This window comes from Aquila chrysaetos (genome assembly GCF_900496995.4).
Source record: "Aquila chrysaetos chrysaetos chromosome W unlocalized genomic scaffold, bAquChr1.4 W_unloc_3, whole genome shotgun sequence".
Classification (NCBI taxonomy): Eukaryota; Metazoa; Chordata; class Aves; order Accipitriformes; family Accipitridae; genus Aquila; species Aquila chrysaetos.
The window spans coordinates 1,336,926-1,354,709 of NW_024470323.1; the positions used below are offsets into that span (position 1 = coordinate 1,336,926).

General features: G+C 35.4%; 1 protein-coding gene across 6 annotated transcripts in view; it reads left to right on the forward strand.

Moving 5' to 3' along the window:
* Window positions 1-17,784, forward strand: part of LOC121233000 (nipped-B-like protein) — a 174,071-nt gene that overhangs the window by 113,913 nt on the left and 42,374 nt on the right. For 5 of the 6 annotated variants that reach the window (XM_041121549.1, XM_041121548.1, XM_041121547.1 and 2 more), the window contains 2 exons: window positions 1,135-2,640; window positions 14,542-14,724. In XM_041121549.1, coding sequence (XP_040977483.1) covers window positions 1,135-2,640; window positions 14,542-14,724 — 1,689 coding nt within the window. The remainder of the gene's footprint in view (window positions 1-1,134; window positions 2,641-14,541; window positions 14,725-17,784) is intronic. The other variant, XM_041121552.1, reaches the window with a different exon arrangement.

A 17,784-nucleotide genomic window follows, 5' to 3' on the forward strand; every position in this document is an offset into this window, starting at 1 on the left:
ATTGCATTTGTGGTCTAGACATTTTGACAACAGATCTACAACAGAATTTCCAACCTGTGTTTGGTCATTACTTAGACTTAAAATCATATTCCCTGATTACAGAGAAAATCATTGGGTTTTTTTGACAAATTACAAAATGATAGTTGAGAAATGAGAATATAAGCCTTAGTGCAGGTAGGGCTTTTGAGTTTCATGGCAGAAATTAATTTTAGAGTACCATGTTGGTAATATAAATAGGTTGTATTTTAAATTAATAGAACATACTCTTTTTGATATTTCCATGTGCTTCTCATTTTATGAATTCTACCAAATTACAGGGTGTGTGGTTGGCTCACTTTTTATTTTTCTGTATTCTACTCTTAATGATTTTTTTTTTTAGTGTAAACTGAAAGGATTATTGCAGAGTCAAGCTCTTGACACTACATAAAATTATCACTGAACTTTTTCTTTCATCCATGAAAAGCATTATGGTTGCAAAGGGAAAATACACTTTTAAGTGTGTAGTGGCCCCCCACCTAATACATATGTGTTATGGTATAGACTCCAACTCTTGATATACTCTTTGTTTCAAAGAGAAGCATGGAGTGTTGGAGTTATTTTAATAATTTTTGTTCATTGCTCATGTGTTCTGTGGCTACAATATGTGTGAAGTCCAACTGATGCACTGAACCAAGTAGGGAAAACCTCTGTCATTGCAGATCCTTGCTTAGTTCATGTATAATGAAGCAGGCTGAATCTGCAAAAGATAATCTTTTATAGTAGTATTCCTCAAAACTTGCTTCAAGTATAAATTGATTTTTTTTTTTTTTTTGGTTGTTATGTATTGCAGCTGCTTTCTTAGATGGTTCTCTTGGGAATTTTACAGGGACTTTGATTTCATATGTTTTGAGGGTGTTTTTTTAATGATTAATTGGCACATGTGGTAGACTGACAACAAATGATAGTCTGAATACATTAAAAAGTATTAGTTAGAGAAGTTATATTCTTGCTTTTAAATTCAATGAGTTTTGTTGTATGTGCACATACATGCTGAGGAGGATTAATTGGTGGGGGTGGAGGGGAATGGACATTTTCGCTTGGACTTTTACCTGTTTCTATATACAGCATTTGTGATTTTTCTCTTTTAATTTGCAGATAAGCCTCTGAAGAAGCGAAAACAAGAAAACAAACCACAGGAAGCTGGAGGTGCTACTGGAGGAAATAGAGCAGCTTCTCAGGAGACAGGTTCTGCAGGAAATGGGGCGAGGCCAGCGTTGATGGTTAGTATTGATCTGCAGCAAGCAGGAAGAGCGGACTCTCAGGCAACAGTAACTCAGGATTTGGACACCATCAAAAAACCTGAAGAAATTAAGCAGTATAACGATGGGTTTCTGTGTGTTCCCCAAGAAGACACTGTTGGAGTTCTTAAATTTAAACCTGAAAACCATCCCGAGATTTTTAGGAAAATGTCAGACTTCGAGGGTCAAAAGACAGATATCCAGCAAAATGAAAACAGACAAATGGAATTTCAGCAAAATGTGAGCAGGTGGTTGGAAAGTAAACACAATGAGAACAAACAGGTAGAAGCTAAACATGAAAGCAAGCATGAAAGCAGACAAATGGAAGTGCAACACAATGAGAACAGACAGACAGAATCAAAACAAAACGAGAGCAGGCAAATGGAGATGAGACAAAATGAGGGAAAACAAAATAATGGCAAGCAGGAAATAAGGCAGAGGCCTGAAATGACAAAACAGAAGAGTGAAGGCAGGCCCGAAACACCAAAACATAGACATGATAACAGGAGGGACTTGAGTAAACCATTGTCAGATAAGAAAATTGAAATATCTAGGCATAAACTAGATGTGAAATCTGATCCTTCAAGGATAAAATCTGAAAGTAGATCTGATCCAACAAAACAAAGGCCTGATGGGCATTCAGTTTCTGATACACCGAGGCGTGACCATGATAGCCTTAAACAAAGATCTGAGGACAGGGAGGAGTCAGAGAGATACAGAGGAGATCCATCCAAGATTAGAAGGCCTGAATATTTGAGATCCTCAAACAAAAATGAACATGATTCTAAGCATAGTATTAAATCTGATGGTTCAAAGATTGAGAAATTTGAAAGGAAACATAGACATGAGTCTGGTGAATCAAGGGAAAGGTTTTCTTCTGGAGATCAGAAATCAAGACCTGACAGCCCTCGCATTAAACAGGAAGGTAAAGGAGATTCTAGTAAATCAAGACCTGATAAACCTGGTTTTAAATCACCCAACAGCAAGGATGAACGAAGGACAGATGGTAATAAGAGTAAAGTAGATAGTAATAAAGCACATGCTGACAATAAAGCAGAGTTTCCCAGTTATTTGTTGGGGGCAAGATCTGGTGCATTGAAACATTTTGTCATTCCAAAAATCAAGCGTGATAAAGATGGCAATGTCACTCAGGAGTCAAGGAAAACTGAATTTAAAGGTGGACAGAAGGACAAAGTAGAGAAGATTGGGCTAGTTGAAGATCTAAATAAAGGAGCTAAGCCTGTAGTTGTCCTTCAAAAGCTTTCATTGGATGATGTGCAGAAATTTATTAAGGATAGAGAAGATAAATCAAGGGGCTCTTGTTTTAAACCAAACAAGAACAAGTCATCCAAATCTAATAAAGGTAAGATTTTTTTAATGTTAATTGCATTATATCTTGTACACTCCTGTTCTTTTAGATTTGCTACTCCTGTGGTTAGAAATTAAATACAAATGTTTGATAGTTAGTTTATATACTTGCTTATATGGTGATTTTGGGGAACAAAGTGAAACTTGTCTATGGGATTGTCATTATTGGAAATCTTGCTACAGTGTAACTGAAATGATTTGTTTACTCCAACGCAAGTTCCTAATGTGGGAACACTTAAATAGTCTTAAGCTGTACTTCAGCTACATTAGTTTAATCTGGTAATTTATCTAGTTAAACATAACTGCTATATGAATGATTTAAACTGGTTTAAGTGTGTCTGTATAAGGGACTGGTACTACTGTAACTAAATCAACGTAGCTGGAGTGATGGGAAATACTGTGTATACAAGGCCTAAGATTCTTGTATCTTTTTAATTGGAAATGAAATATGGTTTTTCCAAGGGATGTTTTGACATGATGAAATAAGAAGGCAGTTACAAAGTCCCATCTGCCTCTTTTACACTATAAATACAACTCTGTTGGGAAGCCTCCACACTTTAGGCTGTGTGACAATAAGCTTACAAAAAGGTTCTGTCTTTAGAAGTCAGATATAGTTGTCTCTATGATCCAGTGTATGTGGAAAGAGGAAAGGAAGTTGTAAACAATGGGCTGGCATTTTCAAATTATTAATATGAACAGGAAATTATTCAGAATAGTTTGTAGGTTTAATATTTGATTGATTGTCTCATCTGCAGATTTAACAGGTTTTTTTATAAGATTGCTTTTCTTCTTGGTGCTATAATTTTGGCTTCTTTGGTTTCAGACTGAAGTAGATCATTTCACGCTGTGAAATCAATGTTACTAACTGGTCAGGGTTCCTTTCTTTTTTAATGTTTAGCATTTAAAGCATTTAAATTTCTTACGTAGTTATGTTTATAGAGCTGTCATGTCTCAAAAATAGACAAATAAAGTGGCAGGGGAGAGGATTTCAGCTGTATACAGGATTATTTATGAATGCAGTTCCAGGTATATCATTGCTCATGAATTCGAGAATGTTTTCTTACAAAGTTGATCTGATAAAAAATGATGTAGAAATCATCTTTGTGAATGTATAACTATGTTTATGTGCATGTATACAGAGTTGATATCTGTATAATGAATTTATTGTGCTACATCTGTTCTTTATCTACTAACCTGATTGTATTGACTCTTAAAGACTTAATAATTCAGGATGAGTATTACTTATTTGTAAAATATTAGCCTCCTTGTTAAATATTTTCTCTTTATCCTGGAAATATGAACATTTCCCCTCTCCCTTTTTGAGGTTCAGAACAGGCAAAATTTCCATTTCTAACAATAATAGGTATCTAGAGTCAGACATAAAATTATGACATCTTTGCTGTCAGCTTAGTCTAAAGATTTCAAATGAAACTTTTATGTTCTTGATAGGGAATACTGAAAACTTTCTGATGGAATTCAGCTCTAGTCTCAAAAGGATAGACTTTGAAGTCACACAATTATGTGCAGAAAATCAGTAATTTTGAGAGCCCTCAGAGCCATATACAGTGCATGTATGCTTTCTAAAATGTTTCTGAAGTAGACTTTTTTGTAGTCTGTATTGTATGTGGTTATTTATATAGTATATTTTAGTAATGTGTAAAGGTTTTAATGACTTATCCAATTGGCATGACTCTAGTAGCTGTGTCACACATGAGCAATGCATTCATTTTAAAGTCAGGTTTATAACTTTTCTGCCATGTTTTTGTGTATTTTGTGTTTTCTGAAGACATATATTTCTTACATATTCTGAAATAACTTGGGACATATTTTCCTGGGGAAAAAAAAAGTTTGAATCTGATATCAGTCTCTGCTATTGTATCTAGAATAAGATTCTTACAATGATACTAGAAATAAGTTTCGTGGAAAGAATAATGTTGTAACTATGTTTCTCTTACAAATCAAGTTTTGAGTGTTTATCCAGGCAGATTTTGGAGAAACTGTCTTTGAACTTCAGATTTTTCATGTGTATTTTTAGTTTTAATTTTTTTTGCCCAACTTCCTGGTAACCTACTTCCTAGGATATATTATGCTAAATAATTAGGTGAGCTCCTGTGTTTTAAAAAGTTCATAATTCATAAAGATATCTGTTCATAAGCCAAAGTCTATTTGTCAACAACTGACTCATATAGAAAATATTCATGTCATTTCCACAATGTCCTCACTCCAATGGAGAGAAATAGCATTCACTGTTTTACTCCGTGCCATTTTTAGTTATAAACATTTTAATACACTAGATGTAATTTTCATAATCATTCTTTATTTAGTTCATCCTATATTTCTTAATAGGTTGTAGCAAATCTTTTCTAGTGTTGCCTTTTAGCATCATTATTCCACTTCTCGCATCCCTCTTATTCCATGTAGCTTAGTATGTTTTGCTTTATCTTTCCTTCTTTTACCTCCTTGTATTTCTTGTCCTTTGTTTTTCCTTTCTCATCCATCCCTCCCCCAAGAAAATGTCTTCTCCTGGCTTTGTCATGTACAACATCATTGCTGTGATTTATCTGAAATCCAGTTTAAAATAGGATTAGGTCAGCTAGTTCAAAACACCATTTAGATAGTCATTCTGTCTTAAGAGACTAATGCCCATTCATTATAAAACTCAGTAAAATTCACTTGTTTTAATATAAAATTAATGCTATGTATACTGAAAGTCTATACAACTTTTTACATTGTTTCAATGAACTTTAAATTTGAAAATCATACCTTTATTGTGCACGTGGATAAGCCTTGCATTGTACTGTAAAAAAAAAAAAAAGTAACATTTTAATCAAATTTTATAGACAGGTTTGAAATTTTGTTAAGCTATTATATGAATGGGATAGCCATAGTACGTGATTGTTAAGATTGAACCATCCCAACAGTACCTTTTGGCATTTACAAGGAAGCAGCAACATTTTTTTCTCTCTCCTGATCTTTGAGCATTTTTCTGAAAGATGCACTCTAGCTCAGAGGAAAGTTATGGAAGTTTTTTTTCATAGTATTTTTGTTAAGGGTGAAATTTTGTGGCCTGTTTTGTCCAGGTCAGAATGAATTGTAACACTTTTTTTTCTTCTGGTTTTAACATCTGTGAATGCCTTTTATCCTGGTTTTAAAATGCAAATGTATGCTGTTGGGGAATCCATGAAACTTTTCCCTTTGAGTTTGTGCCTGCAATGAGGAGGTCATGTTTGCTATCCTTTCTTTTCAGAGCTTCAGCGAATACCTTCTCTGCTGCTTCTTATAGCTATACTGATCAGCTATGTTGAGATGTTTCTTGATGCTGAAACAGACATACTCTTGTACTCACTGAAATCAGTGGGGCAAACAGCTATGCTGCAAGGAAATAACTGGAGTAAAAGCATATTTCCTTTGCAAAGGAAAAGGCTGCAACTCAGCTTGCTTACTACAGATTGTGCTTTTGTAAAGATAACCATTGTGAAAGTCTGTGTCCTGGTTTCGGCTGGGATAGAGTTAATTGTCTTTCTAGTAGCTGGTATAGTGTTATGTTTTGGATTTAGTATGAGAAGAATGTTGATAACACACTGATGTTTTCAGTTGTTGCTAAGCAATGTTTAGTCTAAAGTCAAGGATTTTTCAGCTTCTCGTGCCCAGCCAGCAAGAAGGCTGGAGGGGCACAAGAAGTTGGGAGGGGACACAGCCAGGACAGCTGACCCAAACTGGCCAAAGGGATATTCCATACCATGTGAAGTCATGCCCAGTATATAAACTGGGGGGAGTTGGCCTTGGGGGGCGGATCACTGCTCGGGAACTAACTGGGCATCAGTCGGCGAGTGGTGAGCAATTGCATTGTGCATCACTTGTTTTGTATATTCCAATCCTTTTATTATTATTATTGTCATTTTATTATTGTTATCATTATCATTATTAGTTTCTTTTCTATCCTATTGAACTGTTCTTTTCTCAACCCATGAGTTTTACCTTTTTTTTCCCAGATTCTCTCCCCCATCCCACTGTTTGGGGTGGAAGTGAGTGAGCGGCTGCGTGGTGCTTAGTTGCTGGCTGGGGTTAAACCACGACAGTCCGTAATTCCACAAATCTGAAATTTGGAATCACTGTCTTAGAGTTCCTGGTAGCAACTGCATTTGCATGTGGGAAGGCCAGAGTAATAACCCACTAAGCATTTTGCATGTGCATGCACTGCCAGGTGGATCAAGCATGTCATAACTTTCTCTGAAGTTCTCTAGTAAATTATGCCACATTTCAGAGAAGTAAAGGATATATTTCATGGTTTACAGCAAGGAGTTGATCATGATTCTTCTCAGCTGAAGTCTTCAAAGCTTCTCTTAAACTCTAAATTTAACTGAATTTGTAGAAAAAACATCACTTCCATGAGAATTCTACAATCTTCCTGGTTTTCCTCTTTTCTGAGATATTAGTGACTACCTCTTTTCAACTTAACTAGTCTAGAAGAGGAGCTGGCTGTCCCTCATGACATTTAGAAGTATTTAAAGATATGTTGCGTTTGCTGAGGATCCATTTTAATATAGACTTTGTCCATTTAGCCCCAATTAATTTTTTTTTCTCCTTTCTGGACTGAACAGGTTCATAGTTTTAAAAATATTCCAGGCATTGTTTAGTCAAAAGCCAAAACCAAACTATATATAACCAGTTAAATCCAATAGTCTAGGAAGATCTCAGTTCTCTAGCCTGGATTGTTCCTACTTGCAGGATTTTTTTTAGGCATGGTGCGTCTGTCCTATCCCAAAAAGTATGTTGGGATGTGTGTGGGCCTTGTATGTACTCTCTGAGGCCTTCGTTTTTGGTGTTAGTTTTTCAGAAGTAGATGTTGGATAAACTGCTATCGGTAGACAGCAGGAAATCAGCAGTTGCACACTGGAGTCCTTTCTTGTGTTGATCTGTTACCAGTACAATAGGAGACATTTTTAGCACAGTGCTTTACCTGGAGGCTGCTTGAGTTATTTCCTATTTTTGTCTTTGCCACTAAGGTAAATATTTTGATTCTTGCTTTCACAGTTGTTGTTAAGTCTTCTCTGGATAATAAGAGAGAACTTTACGTGTTGCACATCTAGTTCTTAGCAGCAACAATAAACTTGACCAAATCTACTAGTTTCATTGTACTTTGGTTCATCTGAAATATGCTGCTTTGTCTGTTTGCAGATTTAGGAGTGCATTGTTTAATTAGTTCACTTTTGAAAAATTACTTTGGCACATGTAAGCGATAGAAATTTATTACCTAATTTGTCAGAGCAATTTGTTGAAAGTCTGAAACTGCCTTTGGTTCATGGGCTTGGATGCTTGATCAGGTTCCTCTTATTTCTGGGAAAAGCTAAAGCTATTTTGCATAAATGATTTTTGCAACAATGCATTGCAATATGTAAAAATGTGGGCCAGCAATTTGTCCAACATTACAATATGCAATGCAGACCTGTTCATGTGTCTAAGTATCTAAATATGGATGTTATTTCTTGGCTTATGTGCAGGGATATGCGATCAAAATTTTTGGTTTGAATTTTCTTCTAGACAAAGGGTAAATTTGGCAAAATACAAATGGGGAAAGCCTCACATTTGCTTCTGGTAAATGAACTTTTCTGTTGCTTGACATTTTCAACCATTTTAGGTGACTGTTTTTGTGTAAGAAAATTTAAACTATTTACTTGAAATTTGCAATTTATTTTTGCTCCATGGGAATATTACCAATGAACATAAAAGAAAAGGATGAGACCTTTTTTGTTCTTCAAATTACTGAACTGTTGTTTGCATCAAATAAAGGTTCCTTAAATATACTTACTGTTTAATTATCTTCTGAGCAACTTTCCTGTAGTATTTTATATTAAAAGCTAAAATATCAGCAATTTTTTGTTCTTGTTGTTAATATAATTAAGTTCCTTTGAAAAAGCAAAACAAGAGTAGCTTCATGTGATATTTTCAGTGATAAAGGCTGAGAATCTTTCCATGATAGAGTGAGGTAAAAGCAGGTCTTCTTGATGTGCCTGGAGTCACAAATCAGATATAAATCATGGTATTTGTCTTGCTTGTTCTCTGCAAAGATCTTGGTTGTATTATATTGATTATATAGGACTTTTTCTTTTATGAGAAGAAAAATTGAGGTTTAATTTGATTATATTTAATGGAGGTCTTTTTTCTTAGGTGAGGCCCCATGGCTCAGTTTTTAAATTAATCAGAATACATGGCTGGGAAAATGCATCAATCATAAATTTCAGATTCCAAACATTAATAGTAACAGAAAATTACATGCTGTGTTTTGCAACTGTACAAAACACCTTAACTTTTTAATACAATAAATTGTGTTGGCTTAAATTTCAATGCATATGTTCAAAAGCAATGACAATGAAATCCAAAAGCAGTCCCCTGATAGTCTGATTCATAAAAGTGAGGTTCTTCGTGCAGCACTGCATTTATTTCAATTGCTGATCTTGCTCCATTTTACTGAGTACTGCTATATTTTTTGTGAAGTGTCTTGCAAAACTAGACTGCTCTAGCCTTCTTTTATCGATTTTTATAAAGACGAGAAGTCAATGAATAGCAATAAGGAATAAAATAACTTGTGGCTATAGTTGCTGCAGCAATCGGATAGCTTGAGGAAATCATTAATACCAATGTAATGTGAGTTCTCATGCTTCTTGGCATCTTTGGAGAGTGTGTGTTGGGTATATTCCTTGCTATCTGTTTGGATCCTTCAGGGTGCTCTTTGGAGATCTCTTCCCTCTGTCAAAAAATGTTTCTTGCTTCTAAGAGTATTTTGTGCTATTGTAAAATCCTTTTTGAATCTGTGCTGCTTAGCCATGGGCAACGATGACCTCTGCTACATCATGGAATTATTCAGTTGCTGTGTCTAGATTCTTCTCTGACCCACCAACCTGACTGGGTCCCATTTCTCAAGGCCAGAGCTAAGGACTGGAATATAACCAGGGAGCCTGAACCTCAACTTTTGTTTAGCCCGAGGCTGAGAGCCTTCCCTTTGTGCCAGTATTAGGGTAGATGAGGAAAAATGATTTTGAAAGATGTGTTCAAGCAGATTCTATGGAATGATATAGGACATACTTCTTCCTAACACTACTTCTCTCTTTCCTGCTAAATCCATTGCAGCAGAGAATCCTGTGGGCGCAGTCCCTTGGGCAGTGGTGAGGGGATCTCAGTCTCCCGCCCTCTTTCAAGCATGTGTGTGTGAGCTGAGCTCAGCAGTTATCCCTTCATGGATGTAGTCAAAAGGTGAGGGTAAGGGGCTCAATAGAGGGTTATATCCTGTTTATAGGATGTAGCTCTATACCCTTCCACAAACTTTAAGGCAGAGAATGGGAGAGGAAAGAGGAAAGCCACTGAAGTAAATGGATGACTACTCAGATTATTTTCATCAGTATTCATCTTGATGGTGTGTTTTTCAACTGATGATATGGTATTGAGATAAAAGCAGAACTTCTGTCTTATGAGCAGATGTACTTTCCTCATACCTTAAATTCCTCTTTGAGAAAAGGTTTGCAATTTCCCTGTGTTTCCCCTTCTGTTCTTAAAACTCTCCAGGGCACAGAATTATTTGGAAGAGTGTGATGCTGTTAGGCAAAGGACTCTGATCACCAAGGACTCAGATATAAAGAACATACTGGAGCATTTTAAGGGAGAGCACAGTGGAAAGGATATAATTAAATTTGCACACTAAGGGATAGCTGAAAATTTTCAGCTTTAACCAGTACGCTGTTAATCAATCACAGGTAGTCATGTGGCCCTTTGCACTGTAGAGCCTGAGTGCTATACTGTAACAGAACTTAACTATTTTAAAAGGGTGTTTATTTTCCAAGCATCTTTATAAAGTAGGGAAGTACTTTTATCCCCTCTTTTTTCTTTTACTTCTTAATCTAAAATAGAACCTTATCTGCATGAATGGTTGTAGTAGAATTAAGCTGTGAGTCTGTGCTGTTGTAGTTACGACATGGCTATCCAACAACAAGAAAGGCGGCACTCTTGTTACGGAGTAAGAGTGTATTTTATTTGATTTAGCACAGAGTTTGAAGGTTGTTTGAGCTAATCCAGAAAGAAACTGCTTTCCTTCCTGTATATACATCTGACACGGGGTTTTATCAGTGTGACCCAAAATGACTTGAGAAAGTTAGACAGTAAGCTGGTGATACATAAGGGAGGTAAACCCAAAACCACTGGAACATCCTCTATCAAATGCTCAGAGAGGACATGTAAGGAAGGTGAGCTTGGCCTCTGTGGAATAACAGCAAGACTGGATATACTAGTCATCAGCAAAATAAGAAGAGTCCAGTAGGCAGTTAATGTCTTCTGTGTCTAAAAAAGAGTGAGGGGAGGGCAAAATTGAGCTGTAATCTGTAAGTTTTTATTTTTAATGTCAAAATGAAGATTTGTGGCAATTCATTAGTGTAAAAGTTCCAGAATGTGGGGAGTGGCTAAACTTAAATTTCTAAACACTGAGAAATGCAAAGTTAAGATTCATATCCCCATCCTAAACAAGTGGCACTGTTCCCTCTTAGACCCTTGTGTGTTCTTTTCTATAATGTCTTGATATTTGGAAAAAGTTGCATTTTAAAATACAAGGTATATAGAGAGATTACAAATATGAAATTGCATTAACTACAGTTTTGCTTATTACAAAGTATTAGCACACAGAAATGGAAAAGACAATATTTATGGGAGGCTAATTTATGCAAAAGACTTCATTAACATAAACCTTAGTTTTGAAATTAACTTCAGGGGCAGTTTTTCTTCAAGCACTTGTTCATTTGTTGCAATAGATGTATGTGCAAACAGGCCATTTTGATGTCATGAGTATTTTAAAGTAACCATATAAGCAAACTGATATGGATTGTTTCCACTGTATTAACTGTCCCTTATAGTTATGGAAGTAGCAGTAGTAGTTATTTACAGTCCTCAGCAGCTAAGGAAACTGGGCATGCAGCAGACTTGTTCCAGGGAACATTGTGACAGAAACAAAAACTTTATAGATGGCTTATAGAGCACTTTACAGTAATTCTATTTGTTCTCTTTTCTGCTATTCCCTTCTTGAATAAAGCAAGCTTTTCATATTCCCTAATAAAAGAAAAAGGGGGAAGCTTATACTGTCATCTGAAATATCTGTAACAAGAGCAAGTGCAGTTTAAGCATTAGTTGAATTTAGCATTGGAGAACATAGAAAACTTGGAACTTTTGAGAAGGAAATAAAGTTATTTTTCCAAATATTTAAAGTACTTGCATTTTTATTTTTTCGTTGATGTCTAATTAACACTGTGGTAATTGACTTATTTTTAAAGATTGAGTAGTGTTCTACCCCAGGAACAAAATCAGTAAGGAAAGCAAGAATAGATATTCCTAGGAGGTAAGAGAGTAGCCTGTGATTTTTGTTTCTTGTTTCGGGTTTTTTTGGTTTTTAAGGGTTTTCTTACTTAAAATATATCACCTTTCATTTTACTAAGATGTTCTTTGTGCACAGTATAAGGAAAATAAAGAACAAATTCTGTTCTAACAGTTCCTCAAAGCAATGATCACAATCTTAAAATTACATCATGAAACACTCAGACATAGTTTTGAAATTGAGTTTGAAATTGAATTAGAATTTGGTCATGGAACTCTTGCCAAGCTAGGTATACAATCCATTACTGATTTGTTTCCTTTTCTGATTTCCTCTCCAAGCAATCTGTCTTACTAGTTATTCTGTTTTTAAATTTACTTTTCATTGTAGACTGGGAGAGGCTTAAAGATATATTTGTAGAAAATACTCCTGTTAGTGTAAGTGCATCTAGCCCATCTAGCTTTTAAGCATCTGTATGAATCTTAATGCAACTTTTGTTCCTTTACTTGCAGCTGGTTTTTGCAGTGTCTTGGCCAAATTTGCTGTAGGCTTTATGCTCTGTGTGTTGTCCCACTGATTTCAATGAAATTACCAGCAGTGCATGAAATTGAGAATATGTGTTAAAAAAAACAGGATCTCAGGTCCTCTAGCAATTTCACCTGTGGAAATTGTCTTAAAACATATATGTGCAAATTTTCCTCCAGTCTGGGGCTGAATGTAAGCTAACTCTCTTCAGACACTGTATAGGTGTACAAAGAGACATGGAGTATTAGTGTGGGGACACCACTGCTCAGACATGACTATGCAGCATCCAGATTAGACCTGGCTGGCATCCAGTCAGCTGGTGGTACACACAGAGGAACTGATCTGTCTGTGCTGTCATACCTCTGCCTATCTTCAATCAAGTGCCCAGTCTGCAAAGAATAATCATTTCACAGCGCCATGGTAAACCACACTGTGAAATGTTTTCTAGCGTTTTTGAAAGCAATGTTGAGAATTTGGGTAACTTTGGCAGGTGGTGATTATCAAAGGATGGCAACTTAAAGCAAATAAATAAGAGTGACCACAGCATGGGGGAAGCAGGGACAACTTTTGCTATCAGTTTTACTTTATAGATATTTCCCTACCTCAGTTTGAAAACCCCAGAATTTTAAGTTAAATCTTTTTTTAAAATGCACTTAAATGAGATGACTTGCTGTGAACATACCTGAGAATTATAGAAAAATAATTTTCTCATCATTAGTTTCATTGCTTACAGGCAGTTTTTATGGATGTAGAGGTATGTGAAGCCAGTAATATATGAGACTTTTAAAAAAAATTTTGTTGCTGGAAACTATTTTCTCATATTAAGGCTCTTCTAATTCCACTTAAAGTTGTTTAAGGGGGGGGAAGACTAAGCTTGGATTAGAAGATGGGATATTAGTGTAAAAATGGAAATAAATTTTAGAAAATTATGTTAGTGATATAGTGAATGCAATTAAAAAAGTGAATTATCATCCAGAAGATGATTTTTTGGAGGATTTTTTTGTGTGTGTATAGCAATTGGCAGGTGATTTCTTCTCTGTCTAAATAATATAGTATGCCTTGGGAAGGAGAGAGAGGCACTTATGACAAAGGCATTTGTTCTGTTTTTGGAAAACGGTTAACAGTTTAGTCCGATAATCTTAAAATCTGTGCAATAGATTCTTTGATAAATAAAGGTAAGACATCAAATAAACAAAACCCCAAGAAATACTTTTAAATTAATTTGGTTTCCTTGTGTCACTTGTAAAATATTTTGACTGTAAATCTCCTTCATACTGACTGCATATGGGCCTAATTGTAGTTTCAAAATGTGATGAGAATTGTGTGATGATGTCTAACTATTTACCTCTGTGGAAAAGAAACCTGATGTGGTTCAGCTTGCTGTTTGTTTATATTAAATAAAAATCTTTCAACTATGCTTTGTAACAAAATCAAGCAAAAATTTGGGTTGCATTATAAAACTACTAGGAGGAGGTAAGAAAAAAAATCTGAGGCAGAGGTTGGGATGTCAATGATTTGGTCTGTATTTAGGGATAAGACCCCAGAGATTCTGCCACAGATTGTCTCTACCTACTGGAAAAGGGAAGATTACTGTCTTGTGTACACAAAATAATATGAATGAGAATAAACAGAACTGTTAATGAGGCATAATGAATCCTTAATTTACCTACACTGTTAGAAAACCTGGTGAATTCAGAGGATGAACCAAAATAAGAATAAATTTTGTGGAAGTAGAGCAAGGATGTCTTTTTACAAAGGAAATTCACCAATTTGAATTTGTTTATGTGCCTGACAAAATATTTTATTGAAGAAGATGTATATGCAATTTATTATGTTAATTTCTAATTGCAGTGTGAACAATAAATGCAACTTTAGAAAGGGCTGTCAAATACATCCAAGTATATCTAACTGTGGTATTATTTATTAGTGGGTATACCATAAGCAGTTCCTGAGAAAGGACTGTAGTGTTGGGCGCTTATTATTATCTTCAGGTTCACATTTACTCTTCTTGCTCTCCATTAATAGGTAGCATAGATCAGTCAGTGTTAAAGGAGTTGCCTCCTGAGCTCCTGGCAGAAATTGAATCCACCATGCCGCTTTGTGAACGTGTGAAAATGAACAAGCGCAAACGTAGCACAGTTAATGAGAAACCAAAATATGCTGAAATCAGTTCTGATGAAGACAATGACGGTGAAGAAGTTTTTGAATGTAAGTAGTACATCGTTCTGTTCCTACTCCTAAAGAAGGCTAATATTTTGCTTTTACAAAAAGATATACTGGGTTTTTTTTGTTGGCTACCCTAAAACATAAGAAAACAAATTTGCTGTCCAGACAACTACTTGGCCAAGAACCTTTTTTTCTTTTAAAAGAAAAGTTACTTGGTTTCAATTTGTTACTCAAGATGAAAAGCAGCTAGTTGTTAAATTTCTTTCCCTAATTACCTTATGGGAAGCCACTGCCTTGATTTTTTTTAGTTGTGCAATGAAACATTTTTAACCAATCAAAGAAAATATCCTGTAAAGCAGCTCAGAAGACTTGCACACAAAGCTATGCAAAGAAAAATTTCAGTAAATACATTTTAAATTATTCTGAGTTTCATTGGTAAGAAAAGCAAATGATCCCCTCTTGAATTTTTCTGACATGATAAATTAAGAATGTTAGTGCCCAGAAGTTTCTTAAAATATTTTTTCTTCTATTATTTCCATGCTATATTGCTTGAAAAACTGGAATTATTGCCAGTGGTTTCTCAAAATAGCATTTGCTGATGGTACTATTTTCGAATTAAGTGATTTCAAAGGAAGAGGAAGCTTGTAGTTAGACTTTTGCTGTGCAATCAGGTAAAGTTCATAAGTGTCAAAAACTTGTTATATGCCTCTAAGTTAGGAAGGGATTTCCCACTTACAAATAAGAGTGTAGTTAGTTTGTCTCTATGGTAGTTCAGTTAGCCAACACTGAAAAGAAACTCCATTAAAATGGAATGAATCAGTTCAGTCTGAGTAACATCTTAGCTCTGTTACCTATGTAGGGCTACAGGAGAAGTGCCTATTGCTGTTAACCTGAGAAGGCATCTTGCTTATAATGATTTTTTTCCAAGTTTAGACTCTTTTCACCTTTGCTTATCTAAACATCTTACTGAACTTTTGTAAAACATAATGTTTTGCTTCTTAGTCTTTCTTAGGGTTTGTCCTGTTTTTTTAATACGTTTCAAGTTCTTGTCCAACAGATATGCAATGCGTATGCACACATACACGTAAAAATTATAATAGCGATACCTCTGATCTTTATCAAAGAAGCAGAAAAGAATGTCCTTTTGTTTGTTTTTCATTTAAAATATAACTGAATAATGCTGCTGTGACCATGAGTATGAGATCTTGAGGTAACTGGTAATCAGATGATTTGCTTCATTCAGGATTCTATATTCTCTGTTTACTGTATCATTTCACCTGTTAATGATGTTAATAATCTGAAACAGTGAATTAAAAAAAGAATAAGTAAAGCAAAATTATTTAAGTTGGTTGGGAATGGAGAGGATTGTCAGGAATTTCAGAGAGATCTTAATCTACCTATTAGCCACAGTGGCTGTTGAAATTCTTAAATACAAAGTAAAGCGAATTAAGGAAAACTTTCACAGTAATTATATGTTTTAAGGGATTCTAGGTTCACTATATCCACTTGAGATCTGGCCATCATTCTAAACAATTCATTGAGGACATCTGGTTTAAAAATAAATTATAATATTTCTCAAAGGATACTGTAGAACTGAACTGAGTTAAAATGAGACAAAATGATCAAGAGAATGAAGGATTTGTGACAAGTACACTGAATAGATTTGTACTGTTACAAATATGTATTTCAGAATTCTTTTGGTTGTCTAAAATTGAACTGTAAAAAATATGAAATAGTGATTGTTATAGAAGAGGAATTTCTTTGAGTATCTCATGAAGAAGGGGCATTCCGTTAAATGATGAGAAATTAAAAATTGATTAAATCATTCTCATACAATTAGTGCTAAATGTGTTATTGCATAAATGTTTGGCAGAATTCAGAAGGAAATTGGGTGTTTATATTCCAGATAGTCTTTGTTTATGTATAAAATTAATAATAACTCTTGAAATATTATTAATACTTACATTTTTAGTAATTTTTATCTACTTCAAAATAAACTTTGTAGAGCAATGACTGATTGTGAATAGCTGTTCCCATGTTCATCTTATTTGCCTTGTGGAGCCAACACAACTGTAACACATTCTGTTGTGTCATGCAGCACTGATAAACTGGTCAATTTAAATTTCTGCTGGAAAGCAATATTGGAAGTTACTTTTCTCATGGAGATGTAGCTGGGGTCAGAATTTGTCCTACAGAGCTTAAATTGATACTGATGATTTGTAAACTGTGGAGACAGATTTCATCTACCTCCACAAAATACTATCTCGTGGGGGGAAAAGAATCAGTTAAGATGTGTAAAGTCTTTTCCCATAAACCCCCTATTTTCTTCTCCAGTATGCTCACTTCAAGTATCCTAGACAGCTCTCCGATTCTTCACAGTTAACTCTCAACCATTTTAGAACTACAGTGTTAATAGCTCAGGCCTTGTGAACATGACTGTACTGCCTCCAGAAGCAAGTCTGGTCCATAAGCAGAACAGCTCAAAGCATGAACTAAGTTATTACCTTAAACACTTGGACCACCTCTGTGCAGAAGTTTCATACTATGTTTTCAGAAGTGGGAGCCCTCTAGGGTGCAGTGCAGAGCATTAGTATCACCACAGGTTCAATGTTGTTTTTACTAGTTCTGAGCCTGGGCTGACTATTGACTATATCCTGGTACTATACCAGGTGTGACTATATCCTGGTATGTTTCCTATGCTTCTCAATAAACTGGGGTTGTGGAAAGAACTTGTCAGTTCTGTTCCAGTTCTGTCTGAATGCTTGGAGCCATTTTGCTCAGAAACACCCCTATATACAGTCATACCTCTAAACTTCAGGAGACTTTGGTAGAGACACACAGATGTCAGGGCTGTTATATGCAAGTTCACAAGAATAATAAACTCTGCTAGTCTAGACTGTAATGTTTTGGAGCCATTTTGATCTTCACAGCACAGTCTCTGTTAGACATCTCTTTGCTAGCCCAGTTACCTTAGATAATGGAGAGTTGGCTGATTTCATGGATGAAATTACCTCCTCCTCCATATCCTTTTTCTATTACATCTTAGCACCCTCTCCCCTTCAAGACTGTCTTTGAAAACAACAAAGAACTCTCCATTCCCCC